This window comes from Athene noctua, chromosome 4, assembly GCF_965140245.1.
Source record: "Athene noctua chromosome 4, bAthNoc1.hap1.1, whole genome shotgun sequence".
Lineage (NCBI taxonomy): Eukaryota > Metazoa > Chordata > Aves > Strigiformes > Strigidae > Athene > Athene noctua.
The window spans coordinates 7,883,747-7,904,928 of NC_134040.1; the positions used below are offsets into that span (position 1 = coordinate 7,883,747).

At 37.9% G+C, this 21,182-nt stretch overlaps 1 protein-coding gene across 9 annotated transcripts in view; it reads right to left on the reverse strand.

Annotated features, from left to right (window-relative positions):
- CTBP1 (C-terminal binding protein 1) overlaps positions 1-21,182 on the reverse strand; it is a 247,211-nt gene that overhangs the window by 25,771 nt on the left and 200,258 nt on the right. For 7 of the 9 annotated variants that reach the window (XM_074904351.1, XM_074904348.1, XM_074904350.1 and 4 more), the window contains 2 exons: positions 16,560-16,714; positions 1,486-1,630 (listed from right to left, as the gene is read on the reverse strand). In XM_074904351.1, coding sequence (XP_074760452.1) covers positions 1,486-1,630; positions 16,560-16,714 — 300 coding nt within the window. Of the gene's footprint in view, positions 1-1,485; positions 1,631-16,559; positions 16,715-20,122; positions 20,340-21,182 lie in introns of those variants that run through there. The other 2 variants (XM_074904355.1, XM_074904354.1) reach the window with 1 other exon arrangement.

Below are 21,182 nucleotides of genomic sequence, written 5' to 3' on the forward strand. Positions count from 1 at the left end.
CCTTGAGATGCATATTATTTGTACTAGTTCAGCAAATGGAAGGTGATTTGTCCCAGTAGTTGTTCATATTTAATTCCAGCAATTCCACCCTAACTATTAAAATCAGTTACTTTACACAGTAAATCTTCCGGCATTTATTCACTTTTGATAGAGCGGACAGTTGTATTTCATAAATATTGGAATGCACTAACAGGATGGATCCTAACTGTATAACTCAGTCTAATCACAACACAGGAACTGAATGATTAGGAATGCAGCCATTTAGCATTTCATATGAATGACAATTTCCCAAATCTGCCATGTTCGCCTTTAAGAATTACATAGATACATTTAAATTATAAACTTGGGTTACAATCCAGCATGGAGACTTGCAGAAACAGTCAACAAACCTACAAAGATTTTCCCTTTATCTGGGATTCTCTGCACAAATAGGTTTCCTGACTGGTCGGGGCCTTTGATCTGTACCTATGTATTGGCTTTTGATGTAGGATTTTACCCCAGGCCAATCTCTCGTGTGTTTTCTGGGGCTCACAACGCATGCGCCTAACTGTGGCCCTAGTCACAGTATGCAGAACACAGCCTTGCATGCTTTCAGACCTGACCTTTAGAAAAACTCAAAGAAGTTGTTAGCCTCTGCCTGCTACGTAACTACGCTGCCAGTATAAAGAGGTGATTATTTTACTATCATTTACTGATAAACAGACCATATTACAGCTCCTCATTACATCAATGAGATTATTACTAGGACTAAGCACTGTCACATTGAAATACGTTTCCAACAAATGCTTCCAAGATCTTCCCAAATCATAACGGGAAACATACTTGGTCACCTCAATCTTGGAAAAGAAACGAAGAAAATGTAGACATTTATTCCGAGTGGTAGTTTGACCTGTAGATTATAGGTAAGAGATGGTTTATCCTAAAGTAAGAAAAGCACAAATCAGTGTTGCTTTTTTACAGTGAAACACAAAACACCATCTCTTCATATTTTCAGTATCTGAATTTATTTTGAAATAGCAACAACCGATTCTCCTATAAAATCAGTATTTCTGCTTTATGGAGTGGTTTAGTACTAAATCTCATGCATCATAAATAAGTCTCAGACAGTTGATAATGATCTCATTTTTTATTCAAACAGAAGCAGTATGCCATGCTGATAGAATTATATTTTGTGATTGGATTACAGCAGTAGTAGCTAAAATATACAATTGGGGTAAAAAAGGAGATGAAAAATTACGGTCTTACTCCTTGAGTTTATATTGAACAGGCAGAGTGTCATCCTGTCACAAAGCTGTTAATATTATAATTTAATTAACTAATGCTAGTATCTCCATAATGATTTTTAAACACTTTGATGAGAAAATTATACAGCTTACATACTATGTTAGTATAAATTATACAGAAAACATTAATGCAGTAACTTAGATGCTATCAGATTTCTGGAGGCAAGTATAAGATGTAAAATAATGTCTTTAATAGTCATACCTAAATCTCCAGCAGATTTGATGTCAATATTATCAAAACCACTGCCAATTCGGACAATTATTCGAAGTGCTTTAAATTTCTCCAGGTCTTCTCGTGTTAAAGTGATAGTGTGATACATCAGTGCACCCACTGCTTCATTTAGTACCTATAAATAAAATGGGAGAAAAAAACCCTTATTTTCTTTCATAGGATCTTATCTTAATCACATATACATGATTATACAGGTATAAAAAGACTGCAAAGACATTAAATCCATATCTTTTGTTTTAAAGGTTATTTTTCCAAATATCTTCCAGCCTCCTGTTAGTTGTCTTCATCTGATGGATCCGTTCTAGCATGATGAGATTAGCTTTACAAGAACTAAGTGACTTGCATTTGTGTTCTTCTTATGAAGGAAAACTCATTTCATAGGAGATGCTCTGCAATATCAAATCCTAAATATATGCATTACTGGACTGCATCTGCATGCGCAGATGAAACACAGCATGGGAGCAAGCACTCACTTTAAACAGTAAGTATTTTTATGTTTGGGCAGCTGACATTCAGTTTTGAATGGAGTCACAGAGCAGTATCTCTTCACCATACACACAGTGGTACAGGCACTCACTGCGCTATTAAACCACTTGATACCTGAATAAAAAACATTCAGTAATCGTTACTGAATCCCTTAGACAACAGAGACTGAAATCTGTCGTTTTATACAGAAGAACAAAGTGTTTGTCCTTTAGTTTACTGATACTGCAACTAAGCTCTCACTGATGGAAAACTGGATGTCACATAAATTGGTGTAACTGAGATGCCAAAATAGACATTATCCAGAAAAAACAGCACCTCAAAGAAATAAGAAATTGTACCAAAGCAAAAAATGTTGCAAAAAACAAAAACAAAACAAACAAACAAACAAAAAAAAAACCCAAAAAACCACCAAAAAAAACCCCAACTTATAAGAGCGTGAACCAAAAAAGTGAAAATTGACAGGATCTGAAAGGTCTGAATATCTTTCAAATTTTGTCAAACTGCATCCAACCTACTCCAAAAAGGTTAAGAGAAAGGGGTGTGGAGAAGGAGAAGAGAGCCTGTGACACACCATGCCCAGCAGTTTTGAATTCTGCTACCAAACAGTGACACTGTACCCCACACAGCTGATACAAGTTTATTGTTCCGAAGCAGAAAATACTTTCCTCTTTATATGCAAACTGGATGATTTCACTTCTTCAAAACACTTCTCTGCATTTCTACCTTCAGTGCACTACATAATATCCTAATTGTTCTACGAGATACAAAACATGCACAAATTATTTCAATGTCTAAGCTAGATGTAATGACTTCAAGAGGTTCCTATGACGCACTTTGCATAAAAATTCTGCGGAGGCTCTAAATTTCTTATTCAGTAAGGGTCTGGTACATGTACAGATTCTGTCATCTGAGTTATTTCGGATCATATGAGCATTTTCTAGGGTACTGCAAGATCAGTAACAATCAACAAACTGTTTTATATAAACCTATTGCAGCAAAACACAGTCTTGCACACAGAAGATTACAACTGTTGGAACCCAAGATCTGCAGCAGTAATTTTAAAAAATTAAAATACACAAAGAAAAATTTTAAAATAAAACCAAACCACCCTAAAAATGAAAGAAAACTGCTTCTTACTGAATACTTCACAAAATGATTTACGCTATTTCAACAGGTGTTTCTGGATTGGTAACTTCAATTCCAAGTCAGATAAAGAGCAGAACCCTTTGAACAAAATTTGGATGTACTTGTAAGAGTAAGAATTGCAAAAAAATTAGAAATTACACATCCTTAAAGAATGCGGCTACAACATAATTCAAAGAACAGCTGTAGGCTCTGATCTTATAAATGATTACACACACACAAAACTCCTTGATTTTAATGGTACAAACAAGTCCTTTGGAGATTACATCTAGCAGTCACCAATCAGGAAGACTGCACTCATCAGAATGTGTTTCCTTTAGCTGTTGCATAGGGTTAAAAAACGCCAAAAGTTTATTGGTTTTGCTTCTACAGAGGCATTACAGTCAGTATGGACCAAATCAAAGCTCATGCCTGGGGCAGTCCGCAAAATAGAGTCCCTCTTATAACCTGAGTGTCCAGATAAAATGCCCTTAGGGATTTTTTGTCCCATTAATTCCTAAAAGAAAATGTTCCACAATCTCACAGCTCCAACAACATGGAAATTTCTTCTAATTTCCAGCCTCAATTTATTCACAGCCCAGCTTGTTTCCATTTGTTCTGGCGCCAGTGTCTGCCATTTGCTTAAACCATACTTTCTCTCCTTCGTGTTTACAATCTAAATGTATTTATAGGCAATGATCATATCCCCTCTCACCATTTTCTATGGCTAAATTTCAGAAGCCTAGTCCTTCTAGTCTCATCTAGGATGATGCCCTTCCACCCCCCAATCAGTCTAACACTTCTCCACAGCCTTTACAGAAGTCTAAGCTCAACTCTTCTCTGGATAACAACGGCACCCAGAGTGCTACCAGAGGTCTCCCTCCCCACTGTGTTACACCAACACTACCACTTTCAGCAAGAATACACATGCTGGGAATCTCCCCTAATGAGGTCTCATGTGACACGTGACATTTCTGCACGGCCACCGTCACACTGTCAGGTCATCCTTTGCCTAACATATAAATCTGAATCCTTCTCCCTAAAGCACGTGCTTTTGTCACCCTCCCGTGTTTATAGTAGGACTTCTTCTTCCAAGGAGTTGTTACTTCAAGCATCAAGGTCCTGAACTTCTTTATATTATCCTGGTACTCTCCAATTAGCGATGCCCTCCATCCTGTGTTTTATCACGTATTTCCTCCTACCCCTCCACGGCTGCTCTAGATGGCTCTGACGCAGGAGAAAACATCCTCTGTGTTGTTGTCAGAAGACCAAAAATTTAAGTAGTTTACAACTACTTACAAGGACCCATCTAAGACTCGTATGACAGCCAGACCCTCCTCTCCTAGACTGGACAAGGCCAATGGTGTATGGTTTCGTGTGTGCAGACAGAGAACCGCCACTACTTTAAGGACTCCATTAAACAGGGGCTAAAAGACAGCTGAAGTCATTCAGACATTGTGTTTTAAAATCAGTGTTTCATTTGGGAAGCAGCTTTTTACTTCATAATCATGCATATTTTACTAAATGAGCCAGTCAAGACTGTAAAAGCACCAGTCTGGACCCATCACACTACATTTTGGGGCCCATGTAAGTTACGGCTTAGTACTAGGAGGAGAAGGGAAAGTACTGGGAAGTTTGGGAATGTGTTCAATAAAAGGAAAAATATTTCTCAAGAGATTGCTTAATGCTGACACTAGCCATTTCCACAGGCAGTTATTTACCCATCATATGGGATATGTAACAAACAGATGCAAACGACAAATCTTTTAGAATTTCTTTTTAGTGTTTGAGCGTGTCCTTGGATTATGGACCAGATAGCAAGAAAATCCACTGCCAAAAAATGTAATATTCTGCAACTGTGCACTATTTCACATTAATTTGATAATTAAATTATGTTACACTGCCTTTTGCAACTGGCCCTCTGATTGAAATATGCCAAAACCACAGAAAATAATAGCAGAAAATCTGAAGTTAGAAAAGGTCAGCACTGATGAATGTTAAAAATGCTACTTACAGATTAAAAAAATAATAATAGTAAAAGTTTCTGTATTTTGGAATAATTTGTATTAATTATATTCTCAGTCATTACATACACTAAATGCACACAAGGAAGTCTGTCAAGCTTGTCAATGAGTAAAATCAAAACTAGAACTACATCCGAATATAACACATGAAACTGAAATACAGCATAAATGTGAACAGTTTTGGAAAACGAAATAACCTTTAGAAAAAAATAACTGTGCAGAGGAGTAATTTACTGATCATCCACAGAATCACAGACTCAAGAGAATGTTTTGGGTTGGAACGGACTTTAAAGACCATCTAGTCCCAACCCCCTGCCCTGGGCAGGGACACCTTCCACTAGCCCAGGTTGCCCAAAGCCCCGTCCAACCTGGCCTTGAACATTGCCAGGGAGGGGGCAGCCACAGCTTCTCTGGGCAACCTGTGCCAGGGCCTCACCACCCTCACAGTGAAGAACTACTTCTTTATATCTGATCTAAATCTACCCTCTTTCAGTTTAAAACCATTACACCTCATCTTATCACCACACCCCCTGATCAGGAGTCCCTCCCCATCTTTCCTGTAGCCCCTTTAAGTACTGGAAGGCCACTCTAAGGTCTCCCTGGAGCCTTCTCTTCTCCAGGCTGAACACCCCCAACTCTCTCAGCCTGTCCTCACAGGGGAGTGGCTCCAGCCCCTGATCATATTTGTGACCTCCTCTGGACCCACTTGCGCAGGTCCATGTCCTTCTGATGTTGGGGACCCCAGAACTGGATGCAGTACTAAGGGACAATCAGAGAATCACCTACCTCAACCTTCTCTTCATGCAATCAAGGATGTGACTGGCTTTCTGGGCTGCTAGTGCACACTGCTGGCTCATTCTTTCATCTACCAACACCCCTCTTCTACCTACCAACATCCTTCTCCTTGGGGCTGCTCTCAATCCACTGTACAGGCCCAGCCTGTATTTGTGCTTGGGATTGCCTCAACCCACGTGCAGGACCTTGCACTTGGCCTTGTTGAACTCCACGAGGTTTGCACAGACCCACCTCCACAGCCTGTCCAGCTCCCTCTGGATGGCCCATCCCCTCCCTCCAGCATGTCAACTGCACCACACAGCTTGGTATCATTGGCAAACTTGCTGAGGGTGCCTGGATCCCACTGTCCATGTCTCCAACAAAGATGTTAAAACAGTGCCAGTCCCAAGACTGACCTCTCATGAACGCCACTCGTCACTGCTCTCCACCTGGACATTGAGCTGTTGACCACAACTCTTTTCAGTGAGACCATCCAGCCAATTCCTTATCCACTGAGTGGTACATCCACCAAATCCATGTTTCTGCAATTTAGAGACCAGGATGTCGTGCAGGACAGTGTCAAATACTTTTACGCAAATCCAGGTGGATGACGTCAGCTGCTCTTCCCTTATCCATCAGTGCTGTAGGCCCCATCTTAGGCATGCCAAATTTGTCAGGCATGATTCATCCCTAGTGAAGCCATGTTGGCTGTCACCAAATACCTCCTTATTTTCCATGTGTCCTAGCACAGTTTCCAGGAGGATCTGCCAGGCACAGAGGCAAGACTGACTAGTCTGTAGATCCCCAGGGGGTCTTCACTGTTTTCCCTTTTTAAAAATGGGGGTTATGTTTCCCCTTTTCCAGCCAGCAGGGGCTTCAGACTGCCACAACTTCTCAAATACCATGGATAGTGGTTTAGCCACTTCATTCATCATTTCCCTTGGATCAGTGGATGGTATCTCATCAGGTCGCAGGGACTTGTGCACCTTCAGGTTCATCAGGTGTTCTAGAACCTGATCTTTTTCTACCGTGATCCTGCCTTTGCCTTCTGCAGCACACCCAGTGGTGGATGAATGAGAGAAAAGGGAGTATGTATGTTTTTTTCATCACTTTCCATAATGAACTTGATTGATTCAACATTCACCAAATTCTAGTACAATTTTATTACAAAGATATCAACTTGTGTCAATTTGAGTGGGGTAACATATTTAACAAGCAAGCTAGAAATTTTAGATCAGCCCAAGCATGTGGCAGTCAGGCAATACTCTTTCATGATCTCTTGTAAGGAAGGCAACAGGCAAAATTTGACAGAGAGCAAGCAGAGTTAGCTTCATAGCTTCAACTGCCATTCCTGCTTTCATCAGACTACACTTGTGCTTTGCAGGAAGAAAGGATCTGAGATAAAAGTTGAAACACGGGACATGAGTTGGCTTCCTTATGTTGCCAAATGTTATGTAGCCCATCTGCATAACTTCTATGCCTTGTCAGAATCACACAGAATCATCTAGGTTGGAAAAGACCTTGAAGATCATCCAGAACAACCATTAACCTAACACCGACAGTTCCCAACTCCACCAGATCTCTCAGGGCTATGCCGACTCCACTCTTAAACCCCTCCAGGGATGGGGACTCCACCACCTCTCCAGGCAGCCCATTCCAACACCTAACAACCTGTTCTGTAAAGAAATACTTCCTAATATCTAGTCTAAACCTTCCCTGGCACAATTTGAGGCCATTACCTCTTGTCCTATTGCTTATTACTTGGTTCAAGAGACTCATCCCAGCTCTCTGCACCCTCCTTTCCGGGAGCTGTAGAGGGCGATGAGGTCTCCCCTCAGCCTGCTCTTCTCCAGGCTAAACCCCCCCAGTTCCCTCAGCCGTTCCCCATACTTCCTCGTTCAGACTAACTTCCAGGGGAAGCTACAGCACACTGCTTGTTGAAAGCCTTTTTCATACCCTCTTCAATGAGCTGACATCCTTTCCAATCACAACTGCACGATCAGGTCTTTCTGCTGTTCTTCAACCTCAAAATGACTACTCTGCTTTCACAACATGCCAGGCATCCAAGGCTCTTAAGAGAACAGATGACGCTGTAGTAGGAGACATTTCTATTTCAAAGAATTTAACAAGTCTAAAGTACTGAATACTGAAGGTTGAAATCCTTTAAACATTTTCCTATCTATTTTTTTCACCTTATTTCAGCACCAGGCTGTTTCAGCCATCATGCCAATTACTGCATAGTCACCATTATGACACATATGCCTCATTATTTGGGTGAGAACTCTTATCATCTTATTTATTTTTACAAAAAAGCATAAGCAGATCAGAACATGCTAAGAATAGAACAGCAAGGCCTCCTCTTCTTTGGTCACTTAAACATATACTAACAGATTTTACTATGAGAGACTTATCTCAGGGGCTTGTGGATCAAATCCAAGGTACAGAGCATAACACAGTATGTAAAATGTCAAATTACTTCAAAGTGGAGACAATATATTTATAAATTACATATTGAATATGACAATATATCATAATTTTTAAAAAAGAATTCTAGAAAATCATCACTATGAAGTGTTACATTTCATCTGTTTCTAGAAACGAGGATATTGCTTTCTTGGACTTGAGAGCTTGATGTGTCATCTCTAAAAAAAAATATGTTCCACTGTCACCAACAGACTTGAGATATTTTGCACATTTGGATGGAAAAAAATGTACTTTACCTAAACTGAGTAGGCCTTGCATTATTTGACTTGCAAAAAGCAGCTGCACATCAAATTTGCAATCAATCGTCTGCCACACAGGGGAGAGGGGCTGCAGCAGACTTGTAGCTGCTCTCAAAGCCTCATTACAAAGAGTCCACGTCAAACTAATGGCAATAAAACTAAAAAGAAAAGCCGGTGTGCTCAAATGGTATTTAGTAGGTCTCCAAAACTCTGCCAGTTTGTGCTGCTTTTTACAAGTTCCTGTTTCTCTTTACAAGACTATCAGTTTGATGCTAGGTTCCTATGATCCATAGACTGTCAGTAACCTATTCATTTCATGATGTGCACTTTAATCAGCCAAGATATTGTCTAGTGTAGACCCTAAATATTAAGCTTATACTGTACATAAACACAAATAAGTGTAAATGTTTTATATAAAAAAATCTTACTTGCAGGCTCCAGAAAACACTCTAAAAACCTATATATCCACACACTGTATAAACAACATATATATATACACACACATGACATATGATAGTGTATTTCTAGTCTTTTAAAAATACACTATTGAAAAATATATACATACAAATACACACATAACTACATGAATAACCTGCATAGCCTACAGCAAACTTCCTTTTAAAAACTATTTGAAGCTAGTCTTTCAAACCCAGGATTTACTGACAGTTACATTCAGTTTAATGACAAAAGTCAATTTGAGAATATAGACTCTGAAAACACTTTTTACTAAATAAGGCTTTAATGAAAAATCTTTAACAGAAGTTCTGTGTGTTAACTTCTATGTTCTATTAATAAGGCTGAATTGTGTTCCGTTTCAGTTCAAGTCTATCAGACACTATGATGGATTGAACATCTATACCAAAGGATCATTATGTCATGAAAGTCACTGATGACAATGCATCAACCCACGCAACTGTGTCTGAAAAAACCTGTTAACAATCACCAGCAATTGTCAAGTCCCAACGATCCTTAGTAAAACCTGGTACTGGAAAATTAAAGAAGCAGCTATTTAGACTCTGTCTATAATACTGATATAAGATGCTTGCTGGGAACAGCAGCACCTTCATTCTGCTTTTTAAAGGGTATTAGTTCATAGGAGCCACTGGCAGCCCCTCCCTCCCTGTAATGCTGCACTTGACCTGTAACATTGCCAGGGGCAAATCTAACAGATGTTGGCAAAAGGGTCACTGAATGCAAACACTGATTTTGTATACATCCTTACCATGATAGCTGTACATTAATTACTTTGTTGTATAATGAATGAGGCCTAACAAAAGTTTTTAGGATCTCCTTTGTTAATTTTGTCAAAGTCTTCCATAGGGAATCTGATTCAAGGCTCATTCAGTTTCAGTAAATTTACAAGGTTTTGGATCAGCTCCGAGGTGACAGCTTATTCCCAATTATACATTACTGTTTAGAACAAGGCAGCTTCCTTTCAATCTATATTCTTTGATAATTAATTGTGATGGAAAACTAAAATGCTGCAACTGCATCATGAATATAAACAGCACTGATGACACAAATGCAAGATTGCAGCTTTACTACTCAACAAAGAAGAATCTAAAGCTGGAAAAATTATCTTACTTAACCACTGACATAACAAGAACAAATCAAAGACTCAGCTGAACAACAGCATCATTCTTAATTTGTTTGTATCAGTTTCAAAACATTTGTTGCATTATGAAAGCTCTTCAGCTCTTCTTTGAAAGTCTTAAATAAAACTAATGATTGGAACTGTTTCTACATTTAATTCCTACGAAAAAGTGTGATTGAAAAATTTCAAGTCTTACACTGATGAATAGGAAGTTCAGTTTTTAAATTTTTATAACTTAAACTAGAACTATGGAAATGTGGTATCCCTCTGAAGATTATTTTATGTTGTGGTTTTATAACAGGAGTCAAGGGACCTGATCCATTCTAACTTAACTCAAGCACTTCTAAGACTGAAGCATAATGGGTCCTTCCCACTTCCAAGTAGTCTATTCTCTTCAAAGTTCTGGTGAACCAGGTATCTGCAATGAAGTAGTAAATACGCTCAAAAGCACACACTTTTTTTTCTTCTAGCTGATTTGAGACAAGATGCAGGAAAGCACATAATTACAGGAAAACTGAAGGAGAAAGCATACGCAGATTCAAACAAACTCTTGACTTTTTCCCAGTCTATACATTTTGCTTTAAAGATCATTCCTAATCAGCTGTGCTTCCTGTCTTTTTCATTTGGATTTGCAAGCATCACTTTATTTTTTCTCTACTTGGCCAAGATGTCTATTACCAGATCTTGCATATTGTTTACATTTAGCCCTTTGGAGCTACACAGCACACTCCATGTTACAGAATATTCAGCAGAAGTCAGGCAGCCCATAGAGTAAAGAATTTGAACAGCAAAAATCTTAGGCAAGACAAAGACCTCAAGGGTGTGCTTGAGTCTGTGATGCCTTCAAAGGCACAGAAGTAGAAAGAAGGAACAATATTGCAGAAATCAGAAGTGCTGGGTAGGCTGCCAAGGAGCCAGGAAATGCAGTAAACAGTGAACGGCACTGAAAGGAAGAGGCATTGGGGGAAAAAAGAGGAGGAGAAACAACAGAGCATGAGGCAGTGGAAAAAGCAAGTTGACCTGGAATGAGGATGGAAGTAAACTAATTATTTTTAAGTATCTTTTTTGGATAAGCACAGTATTTTTGGCAGAACAAACCACACCACCATGTACATTTGGAAGCAGTCTGAGATGGTTACTGAGAAAACTGATGTACACATGACTAATTGTAAAATAAAAACCAATTTAAACACAGACAGTAATTTTTATTGACAGTAATGCAATCTCTATTAGGAAAGAAATTTAACCACAAAATCTTAAAATAATTTTTACCCTAAGTGACAGAAGTTTCCTGACATGATGCAAGGAACCAGTTCCCAGTTATCCCATGATAGTTTGACAAACATAATGCTCAACTTCACACAGCCATGTGCAACATCTACAATAAAACAGAACTTAGGGGTCAAAGTATAAACATATATATTGCAGCCTTTCAGACTGGCTTGACAACAAACCATTTTCTAGTGTGGGTAGGGGGAGCAAAACCAAACCAAAACCAGTAAAACCATACCCAAGTAATTTCTGAAGAAGTGTAATAAGTGTCCTCTAATTACAAACTTCTTTCAAAACCTTGGGTCACTCTCTATAAATGTCAGCATTCCCTTAAGCACTGGCAGCCTGATTTTTACAAAAGGAAGGAAATATATCCTCGTCATTCAACTTGCCTTCCAAAGCAGCACCACAGGGAATGAATGCTTCGACCCATGATGAAGCAGATTTCTAATACGTGTTGTTATTTATTTGTGATCTTAAACAAGTTACTTATTTTCCATACTTTAATCTCCTCAGCCATAAAAAGAGAATGACAAATGAACTCCTTGGCACAAGGGAATTGCTACAGAACTGCAACTCGGGCATTACACAGTTTGGAGAAAACTTTAATTAACACACATAGTAGGTGTAATAGTACTTGCTAATATCCTGTGTTTGACCCTGTATACAAATGGCATTCAAACCCTCATCTCTTTTCCTCTTTTCTGTGTATGTTAAAATCTCTCAGCCTCCTTGCTTCTCTATGAAAAATATGTCTAGCTTGGACTTTGCTGACTCACAAACTATGACAAATTGACCTTTTCCACTCTAATTCCTTTGTTGTAAAGCCATCTTAAAAGACAGTGTTTTGAATCATCATCCTGTCCCTGAAACCTTCTCATGACCAGCAGAAATCCCTTCTCCAGATTCCACCATGTTTACACCTCAAACACCAACTCCTCACACACCTGTGATCAAGACTTCACAACTCAGTAGTCTGAGTTTATACCAGTTCTTACTTTCCTAGCCATTCTTTTGTAGCCTTTCACTCCCTTCCTCCTCACATGGTTCTCAACTTGTCTTTTTTGTCATTATATTCATCTACACCCACACATCTACGTGTATCAAATGTCAATCCTCTCTTTCAAACCCCATCCTGAATTTCCCAGTATCTGACCTGTCTCCTCCAACTTCAGACTATCTGTATCAGCTACCCTATTTGGTTCAGTACCTCTTCTTAAAGAAAAGAAACGTATGAAAGAAAATCTAAATTTCACCTTCTACTTTCAGCAAGCTCTCCTCAACACTAAGCCTTTTCTCAATTTTCAGTCATCTCTTCTTTCACAGAGGGGAACAATCATTTTTAAATTAACATCCATTATCAAAATCTGCACTTTAATTAACAGGAAAATATAATTTAGTATGGCAAGGAATGTATATTCATAAAAACACAAACATTTTAGATACTGTTTTAAATATGCAGCTTCTAATTTTAAATATTTTCCTGAAAACAACTTTATATTTAGTAAAGCAACATTCCCAAATAAGGTATCATACAAACAATACTAAAATACAGATACTTCTCTACTGTAACTCTAAATATCTGTGAAAAATAGCTATTTTTCACTACAGATGAGCAGTGGAAGCTAAAAGTGAATACTTTTTACATGGAAGTGAACAGTCCTCAACACTTTGTAAATCTGATCTCTTAGCCTATGTTACAGTAACATAACAATATGATAACGAATAAAGGCTTGGGATTTCTGTTACGGAAAATTATTACCCAACAGAACAGCAGTACTTTGCAAAACTAAATGTTTTAGGCCTGCATCACCCTTTGGCCTAGTGCAAATTTTTATTATGGCGATGTACTGGTAGCTGTTGAAACATTTTCCAGCTATATTACTGAGCTCACTGAGAATGGATTATTTTGGTATAATAAAAAGCAAAGGATGCAAGCTTTAGTATAACCCACTAAATACAAACACTCTTGTGAAGATCAACAACAGATTACCTGTGTTACTCATCAGTTATTTAAAGGGTTTTCTGAAGCTACAATCTGAGATACATACGCTGACTTTCAGTCTCAAGATCTCAAAAGTTCTTTTACTACACCCCACTGATAACAGAAAATCTCGAGTGTTTCTAAGGCAAGGTATTTGTGTCACACAGGAATTCTCCAGACTTGATGCATTAGAAGTAAATTATGTTTGATTTCAGTAAGCAAAGTATAAAACTATACAGGTGGTACAGTTGCCAATTTTAGTGTTCACCTGAAGAGTACTGCTATTATCTAGTAAAAAAAGTCAGAACATTTATATTACTTATTCCCCATGTGTTATTTAGTCCTTGTAAAGGGAATTCAGCTATTTCATGCATTAAACTTCTGACAGTGGTGTGAGATTGGAAAACAGTAATATTAAAACAACTTTTCAACATGATTAAAAAGAAAGACACAGAAATAAGGCATTATACCACATTTAAATTATTGCTATATAAAAAGATAAAAGGAAATTGAGAGGAAAAAGCTTGGGTTAAATATTTCTATAAATTAAAAAAATAAAGTATCATACTTAGATTACTGTACTTGAACCTTATAAATTAACTTTTTAAAATTAAAAAACAAAAACACACACATCAGTATCCATTTCTATGCATCTCCAATTACCAATGAAGATGCAGAATTTTTCACTTTGGATTTGTTCTCAAGTTAGTTACTTTTAGGTTCTCATTCACCACAACAATACTGAATAATAGTCTTAGATGCACAGCAAAAACACTGGTCTTTTCCAACAGGTGTTAAAAAGAAGGTTGAAATTAGCACTAGGTTTTGGTAAAAACTTACTGTTTCAAAATAGAATGTCATTAACAAGTTAGAAGTTCAAGTTTTTATGCTATCCCATTGACCATCCACTGTAAAGAAGGTCTTCTATATGAAAGTATAAACACATTAAAAAAAGAGACATGAGATCAGAACTATAGTATTGCCAACTCCGAATCTATCTTATAATTCACAAATCATCTAAACAGATTAGTTCTAACTATCCTGTGAAAAAACTAATGAACTGAAAAAAAGGGTTTCTGGAATGCAGATTATTTCCTAGTAGGAAAAACTTTTATTTTTTCATTTCCCTATTCACATTAGAATTTTATTCTATCTAAAATGCAGCTAAACAAAACAAGGTAATGATGTTAAGCCAGTACTGATGTAGCAGAAAACAACCTTAAATATCATTCTTGACTACTGTTCTGACAACAGCATATTCCTGTGTGGGGAAAGGGGAAGAAGATTATGATCAAAAACCTGTGAGTCTGCAGAGATGCCCACCAAGGAACTACATACAGGGCTTCAGGAGAGGAGAGTCATCTCTCATGTTTGCCTGAACCATGAGAACCAGCCGTTCTAGCTTGCTGTGTTAATACAGCATACAACTCTTTAGTCTTCTCTATATCGTTTAAAAGAGAAAATACACAAGAAAAAATCTCCTGAAGCACTTACAAATTTTTAAGGTTTTAACAATAAAAATGGTTTGGGTTTTTTTTTCAGAATAAAAGTATTTTTCCTAAGATATAACAAGCTGAATACTTGGTTGATGGGTTCTCACAAGGAAGATGCTACAGAAAATGAGATTTATTCACCTGATAACAGAAGGCAAGTTAATATTATTTTCAAGTCTTAATTTTCAAGTAGCTGGCTTTCTAAGAAAGTCATCAAAGAAAAGATAAAGTCTTTCATCATATACAGAGACTTTAAAACGTTTAACAGTGCTATGTATTAAAAGAACATGAAAAGTAAATAAACAATTAAACCAGATATGAATTCAAAATAGTGAAAAGCTGTTACAAACCCAAGAGCTGCTATAATTAGCGTAGGACAAGTCTAAAAAGGTATCTGTAGAGAAACAAGAATACTGGTGCAATTCAGTTCAGCTGACAAGTCCTTAACACCTGAATCACACTCAGCAGTACACAATACCATACGCACAAAAGTGGATACAGACACTTACCTCACAAGCCTTTAAAGTTAATACTTAGATCTGTACTTGTCTGTCATAGATCTTTGCTGGAGAAGAAAAAAACCAAATTCCTGTGGAAGGGTCCCCTGATTGCCCTCCTCTGTGTTTGGCTCTTCCTCTGCTGTCATATTTACATTTTTTATGTCCATAGAAGCTTTAAGGCCTGTTTTCATTCTTTATCAGGTGAAGCAGTATTTGACATTTGTCTCTGTGCTAGCTTACTCTGATAGCCAACATCATCACCAAAATGAATTCTACTTCTACAGAAATATGGATGCAAAAAGGTTCTATTGCTGTCTAAGGAGCAGCAAGGATTTGGGGTAGACATGAGGCCTTTGTGTTGAAAGAAGCATCTGAACAGAAAATGTAGGTGTGTGGGCCAGCTGGCTCCCTGGACTATCATCACAAAAAATGGGTATCTTTCCAAGAAAATGAGAAAACCTTTGACAACATTAAAAATCACTAGCTGTTTTACAGTTCCCAAACCACCAGGAAGGGTGCGAACTTCTGGAATAACACATAGTTAGAATATATCTTTAAATTAATTCTCTAAAACAATTTGGGGTTAGCATTTGTTTTGAAACTCTTCCACAGTGTCAGTTCTCAGTGCATAAGGCCTCCTAACCCAATCTGCACAATTCCTTGGCTAAATAAAGAAGTCTGAAAGTTCCTCACATGGCCAATTCAATAGGGAGATTTGTCCTTCCAGCTGAAGGCTGAACAACACTGTTTCCAAGAAGCATTTCAAAATATCATGTAATATAATTTTCCCAGAGGTAACTCTCTCCATGAAGTCTTAACTCCGTAGGTAAGCATATGAGCAACACCCAGCCAAAGCCACACAACACAAAAGCAGACTTCAACACAGACATTTTCATCTTTGTTTCATCACTTATTGGAAATGACCAGTAACTCAAGCCACTAAGGGAATCAACCATTAACTAAAAAGCAATAGCTAAACACATTATCACAGCTAACACAACACTGTATCTGTCCATAATCATCAAAACATTTGCATTTTCTAAAACATCTCCATTATACCTCTAAGTATTACCTTTTCATGAATTTCTTGTGTAGACTGAGCATCACAAAATGCCACTGTGGCTACATCCTTCAGAATAGGCATTTCTACTGTACAATCCCTGCCATCCAGCAACGCTACCAAAGGGCGCGGGTGCATGGGCCCATTCATGATCGGAGGTCGAATGCCTACAAAGAAACAGAGAAGACTTGTTATTCAAGCCATGCAAATGTAATTTAAAAAATAGGTTATAGCTAGTCTGTTTATGCTGATGGCAGAAAAAGATTTCAAGGATTGAAGCTAGTAAAGCTGGAAGAAGTTTACAGTCAGCAATCAACCAAAAACGAAAGACCTAACAAAAAAAAATGCCATGGAGGTTCAGGAGGCTGAAAAATGAAGATGGATAAAACCACTAAGGAAACAGTGTATTTGTTTTTTAAAGATGCATCCTTACTGCACTATTAAGAAGCGTCTCTGCGATCTTATCCAAGGTTTATGTTTTGATTCGCTTCCACACCTTTGTCAGCTCTAGACAGAGTGAGAATTATCTTGTCCAGGCTTGTAAGAGAACGGCTTATGGAATATCATAAGCAACTCAGTGAGGATTTGACTGTTCAATTTACATATGTGATGATGATTTGCTGAGACTAAAATTTAACTGGAAAAAAGCCTACAACAGAAAAATTTTTAATTGATTGAAAAACCAGTGTCCAAGTGTACCGGCTAATTGCCGATCTATTTAGGTCTGCTTAGACTTAAAAAAGTTCTACAAAATAATTCTTTATAGCTTAGTCAAATAAACACATCATACTTAAATCTGCTGTTGAAAACTCTTACAAAATATGAACAGAATGTCCCTCCCTCAATCAACATCCCACTTGGAACATTGTAGAATGACAACAAAATACACATTAAGTATCGGGGGGAAGAAAGATTCGTTGAAAGTACAGACTTCATTTATATCCTCGTTACGGAATCTTAAAACGAAAAGTAATCCTTATAAACAGATATTTAGAGAGCATCCTTTTAACAGTATAGATGCTATAAATACACAAAAGTACTCAAGGGAATAATATTAAACCATTACATTTACACAAAAGTAGTTAAGCGTGGGTGGAAAAAAGGGGACTTCCTGAAGAGATAAGGAAAAGCAAGACCAAGAATAAAGTACATCATTTCTTTTCCTCTTTTAAAGTAGTTTTAAACACTGCAAAGTGAAGCAGGCTAGTTATTTCTTGTATGCAAATTTCAACAACAAATTTTTGTTGCAGCGTGAATTTAAAAACATTGCTTATTGCCTGATAATACAAGTTAGACCACATTAATGCAAAAGACTTGAGGTTCCCTGGCTACCTTCTACAAGCAATCCCTGCATCTTAAATCCCAGCCTGTGTCAAAAAGCAAGCCCTGAAAGACTGTCATCTACCTTTTAAGTGGACAGAAAATTAATAGAATCCCAGCTGTACAAGATACCTGGTGAAGAAAAGCAGCTGCTGGGAAAAGAGATTTTCACAAGTCAACAGAAGCAGCGTATTGCTTCCCCATGGGACCAAGCTCAGGTCTGGGGCTGACGAGTACAGCCAAGGAGACTGTTACCCTCATAGCCTCAACTGCCCAGTCTGCACCCATAAATTTCATGTCCATTCCTAACCAAGTCAGGATTATAGGTGAGCCCTACTACAACCTGGCACTTAATTTCTTTACCTATTCAAACAGGTTTTACACTTGAAGACAACAGAACAATATTCACTACATTTGGTTCTTTTCTGTTCTAGTCCCAATGTCTTCCAGCAACTGATGATGACAATGGACTGACTCTGCAGTACTCTCACCACAGCAGAGGCATTCAGATGTGGAAGTATTCACCAACAAAAGTTTTCCATGGGTACAATACCCATGAAAACTATTCTGTTGTAAAACCATCAATTCCTAACCTCTATTGTGATCAGCATGCTTATAAGTACTTCTGGTACAGACTCTTTCAGTAATATCCAGTCACTAAAATTAAATGAAAGCCTTCTTAATATCATTTTTAAAAATCATGCCTCTTGCTAACTTACTATTGTTACCTGTTGGAACCAGAAATGGCCACATAACCGTCAAACATTCATTTTTAGTAAATAAACCACACACTAATAATGTGGTACAGGACACGAACACTACATGAATGCATGATGTAAAGATACCCAGTTATCCAGAGAATAATTACTATCCTTTAATGGGAACTTAATTATAAAACCCCACATTAAATTCACCTACAAACACCCTAAAATAAAGCATGTTATAGCCTTCTTCATGTTTCTGTCAAAATAGTGTATGTAATAGCATTAATAAAATGCAATTATGTCTTGAAAGAAACATAAAAATGACATTGCAAGTCCTATTCATATTGCATAGAATAACTGTGCTCATTTTACAACTGAAATGTTATGGTCATCATCTTAATTGTCAGTCCAGCAAAGACAGGATTTCAATGACAAGTTTGAGTCCTAGCTAAAATAAAATTAAAAAAAGAAAACAGACGTTTGACACTGAAGTTTTTGAAGATGAATGAGGAAAGATATGGTACAGATGATTCCCTCAGACCTACAACTAAAGCATCTCTGTCAGCAGATGAGCACATACAGCCCAAACATAACAGAAGATGAGATTAAAAACTGACACTGTTAAGAAACACTTTTCTGACTTGGGTTATCTCAGAAAATAATGAAACGTAGTGTCACAAAACACATTCCTTTAAAATAATGATTTATCTAAAATAAAATGGTCTGGTTTTCCCCTCATGCCAGTATATCTATCAATTCAGCCGAGTTACCTGTGTCTAATGCTGGTGCTAAGCGGCACGCCAGACCGAGCCCCAGAGTACAGAAACGAAAGTCAGAAAAACAACTAGAAGGTTAAACCCTCTGCTAGAGAATCTCAGGCTTCATTAAGAGTCCCCAGAATTCAAATACATCCAGTGACCTTGACCAGGAAAACTCCACAAACCTTGGCTTGCCAAAATCTTTTCTGAACTTCAGCATAGATTTCCTGTTGCACAATCTTTCTGCCTAAATACCATATCACTGAATCGCAGACAATAACTCAACACGTAAGTAAACTTACGGTAAATTAATCACAGTGGCAGTCACTATTTAAAGTTTACATTTGGAAAGACACAGTTTCATTATGAATCAGAACCCTTTGAACAAAAACCTACTTCTTCCACCATTTAGATACGTTCTGCCTGTCTCTTATCTAGAAATGTCCTACCGCACCATGTGTTTTGCTTTGCAGCAAACCCTTGGAGTGGCAGAATAAAGCAACATGTATTTAAGAACAGTATTTTCCATGCCTGCATTAACAGTAAATCATGCAACTTGGTGCCAGAGAGAAATAACAGTAAATCGGTCAAAAACGACATTCAACACCATAAATGTGAAACTAATTTTAAAAAAAGAATTACACTTAGCTAGCTTATTTAAGCATATGGGATAGCATTTCACATAACACAGATAACAAAAATGATACCATCCACCCCCACATCCTAGAACCTTTGTTATGGGAAAACAATCTCAGTTTATCCTAACTTGAGACTTTCAGGAACCCCTACCAACCTGACATTTCTTAATCTGAGCTTGATTTCCAGGGTCATGAATTCGATTTCTCAATGCTTTACAATCTTCAGCATTCTGAGGCAAAATAGCAGCCTGTCATTCCATCCTCATTTCCATGTCTTTAATTTTTCTTGCAGCCTCCTGTAATCTTGAACCAAAGCTTTTAAACTTCTTATCCACTGCAACCTCTGTAGCCTGGATGGCGTTCAAATTTTTACTAAAAATTAAACACAAACAATACATTAAAACAACATTAAGGGTCTGACTTGTGCTCACAGAAGCCAGGAAACTCAAAGTTAAAGCTTCTCACTGCATCTGTACCCTTCCCCCTTTCGCTGCTGGCCTTCCACCACACCTGCTGTGCTGCCACTGGCCATTAACATACCAGGGGAACCAGCAGACTGTGAAGACACCCAGGGCACCTTGCACAGGACAGCAGGTGTATTGTAAACAGACATACCTGGAACAGTCGGCACCACTCAGGCAGCAAATGTTTTGCCTAGGTGAGCAGGGAGCTGAGGATAGTGTATAATCTCCAATACCACCGGTGCTGGAGAGCCAAATGCTCCAGCAAGTACCGGAGATGGAGTGAGAAGCCTTAACTCCGAACTTGCTGGTTTTGTTGGGTTTAAGTCAGGCCCTTAAGGTTATCTAAATGTATTTAAGGAAAAAAAAAAAAAGTTTCCCATGACAGCTATAATCCAGCTATTAGTTTGGTGGGGTTTTTTTCCTGCAATATGGAAATAATCTGGTAGTGAAACTCTTGCCCCAGTAACAGCTACCGTGCCAGTGACTGCTGGATTTTTCCAAAATAGTACCAGGTATAATGTGCACACACAGACAGACAGAGCAGTTAGCCACATTGCAAATAGCTGCTACATACGTAAAACAGAAGAGTGCCTTACCAGAATTGCAATTTGAACTAGCTGCTCTTAAAAAAAAAAATATCAAAACCCTATTCTAGTCCAGCTTTTACAGAAAAAAATTTTAGAAATTTAAAAAGCAGTTTTCAGCTGCAGAACCCGACAAGCATTTCAACTGACTGTGGGTCTCACAAACA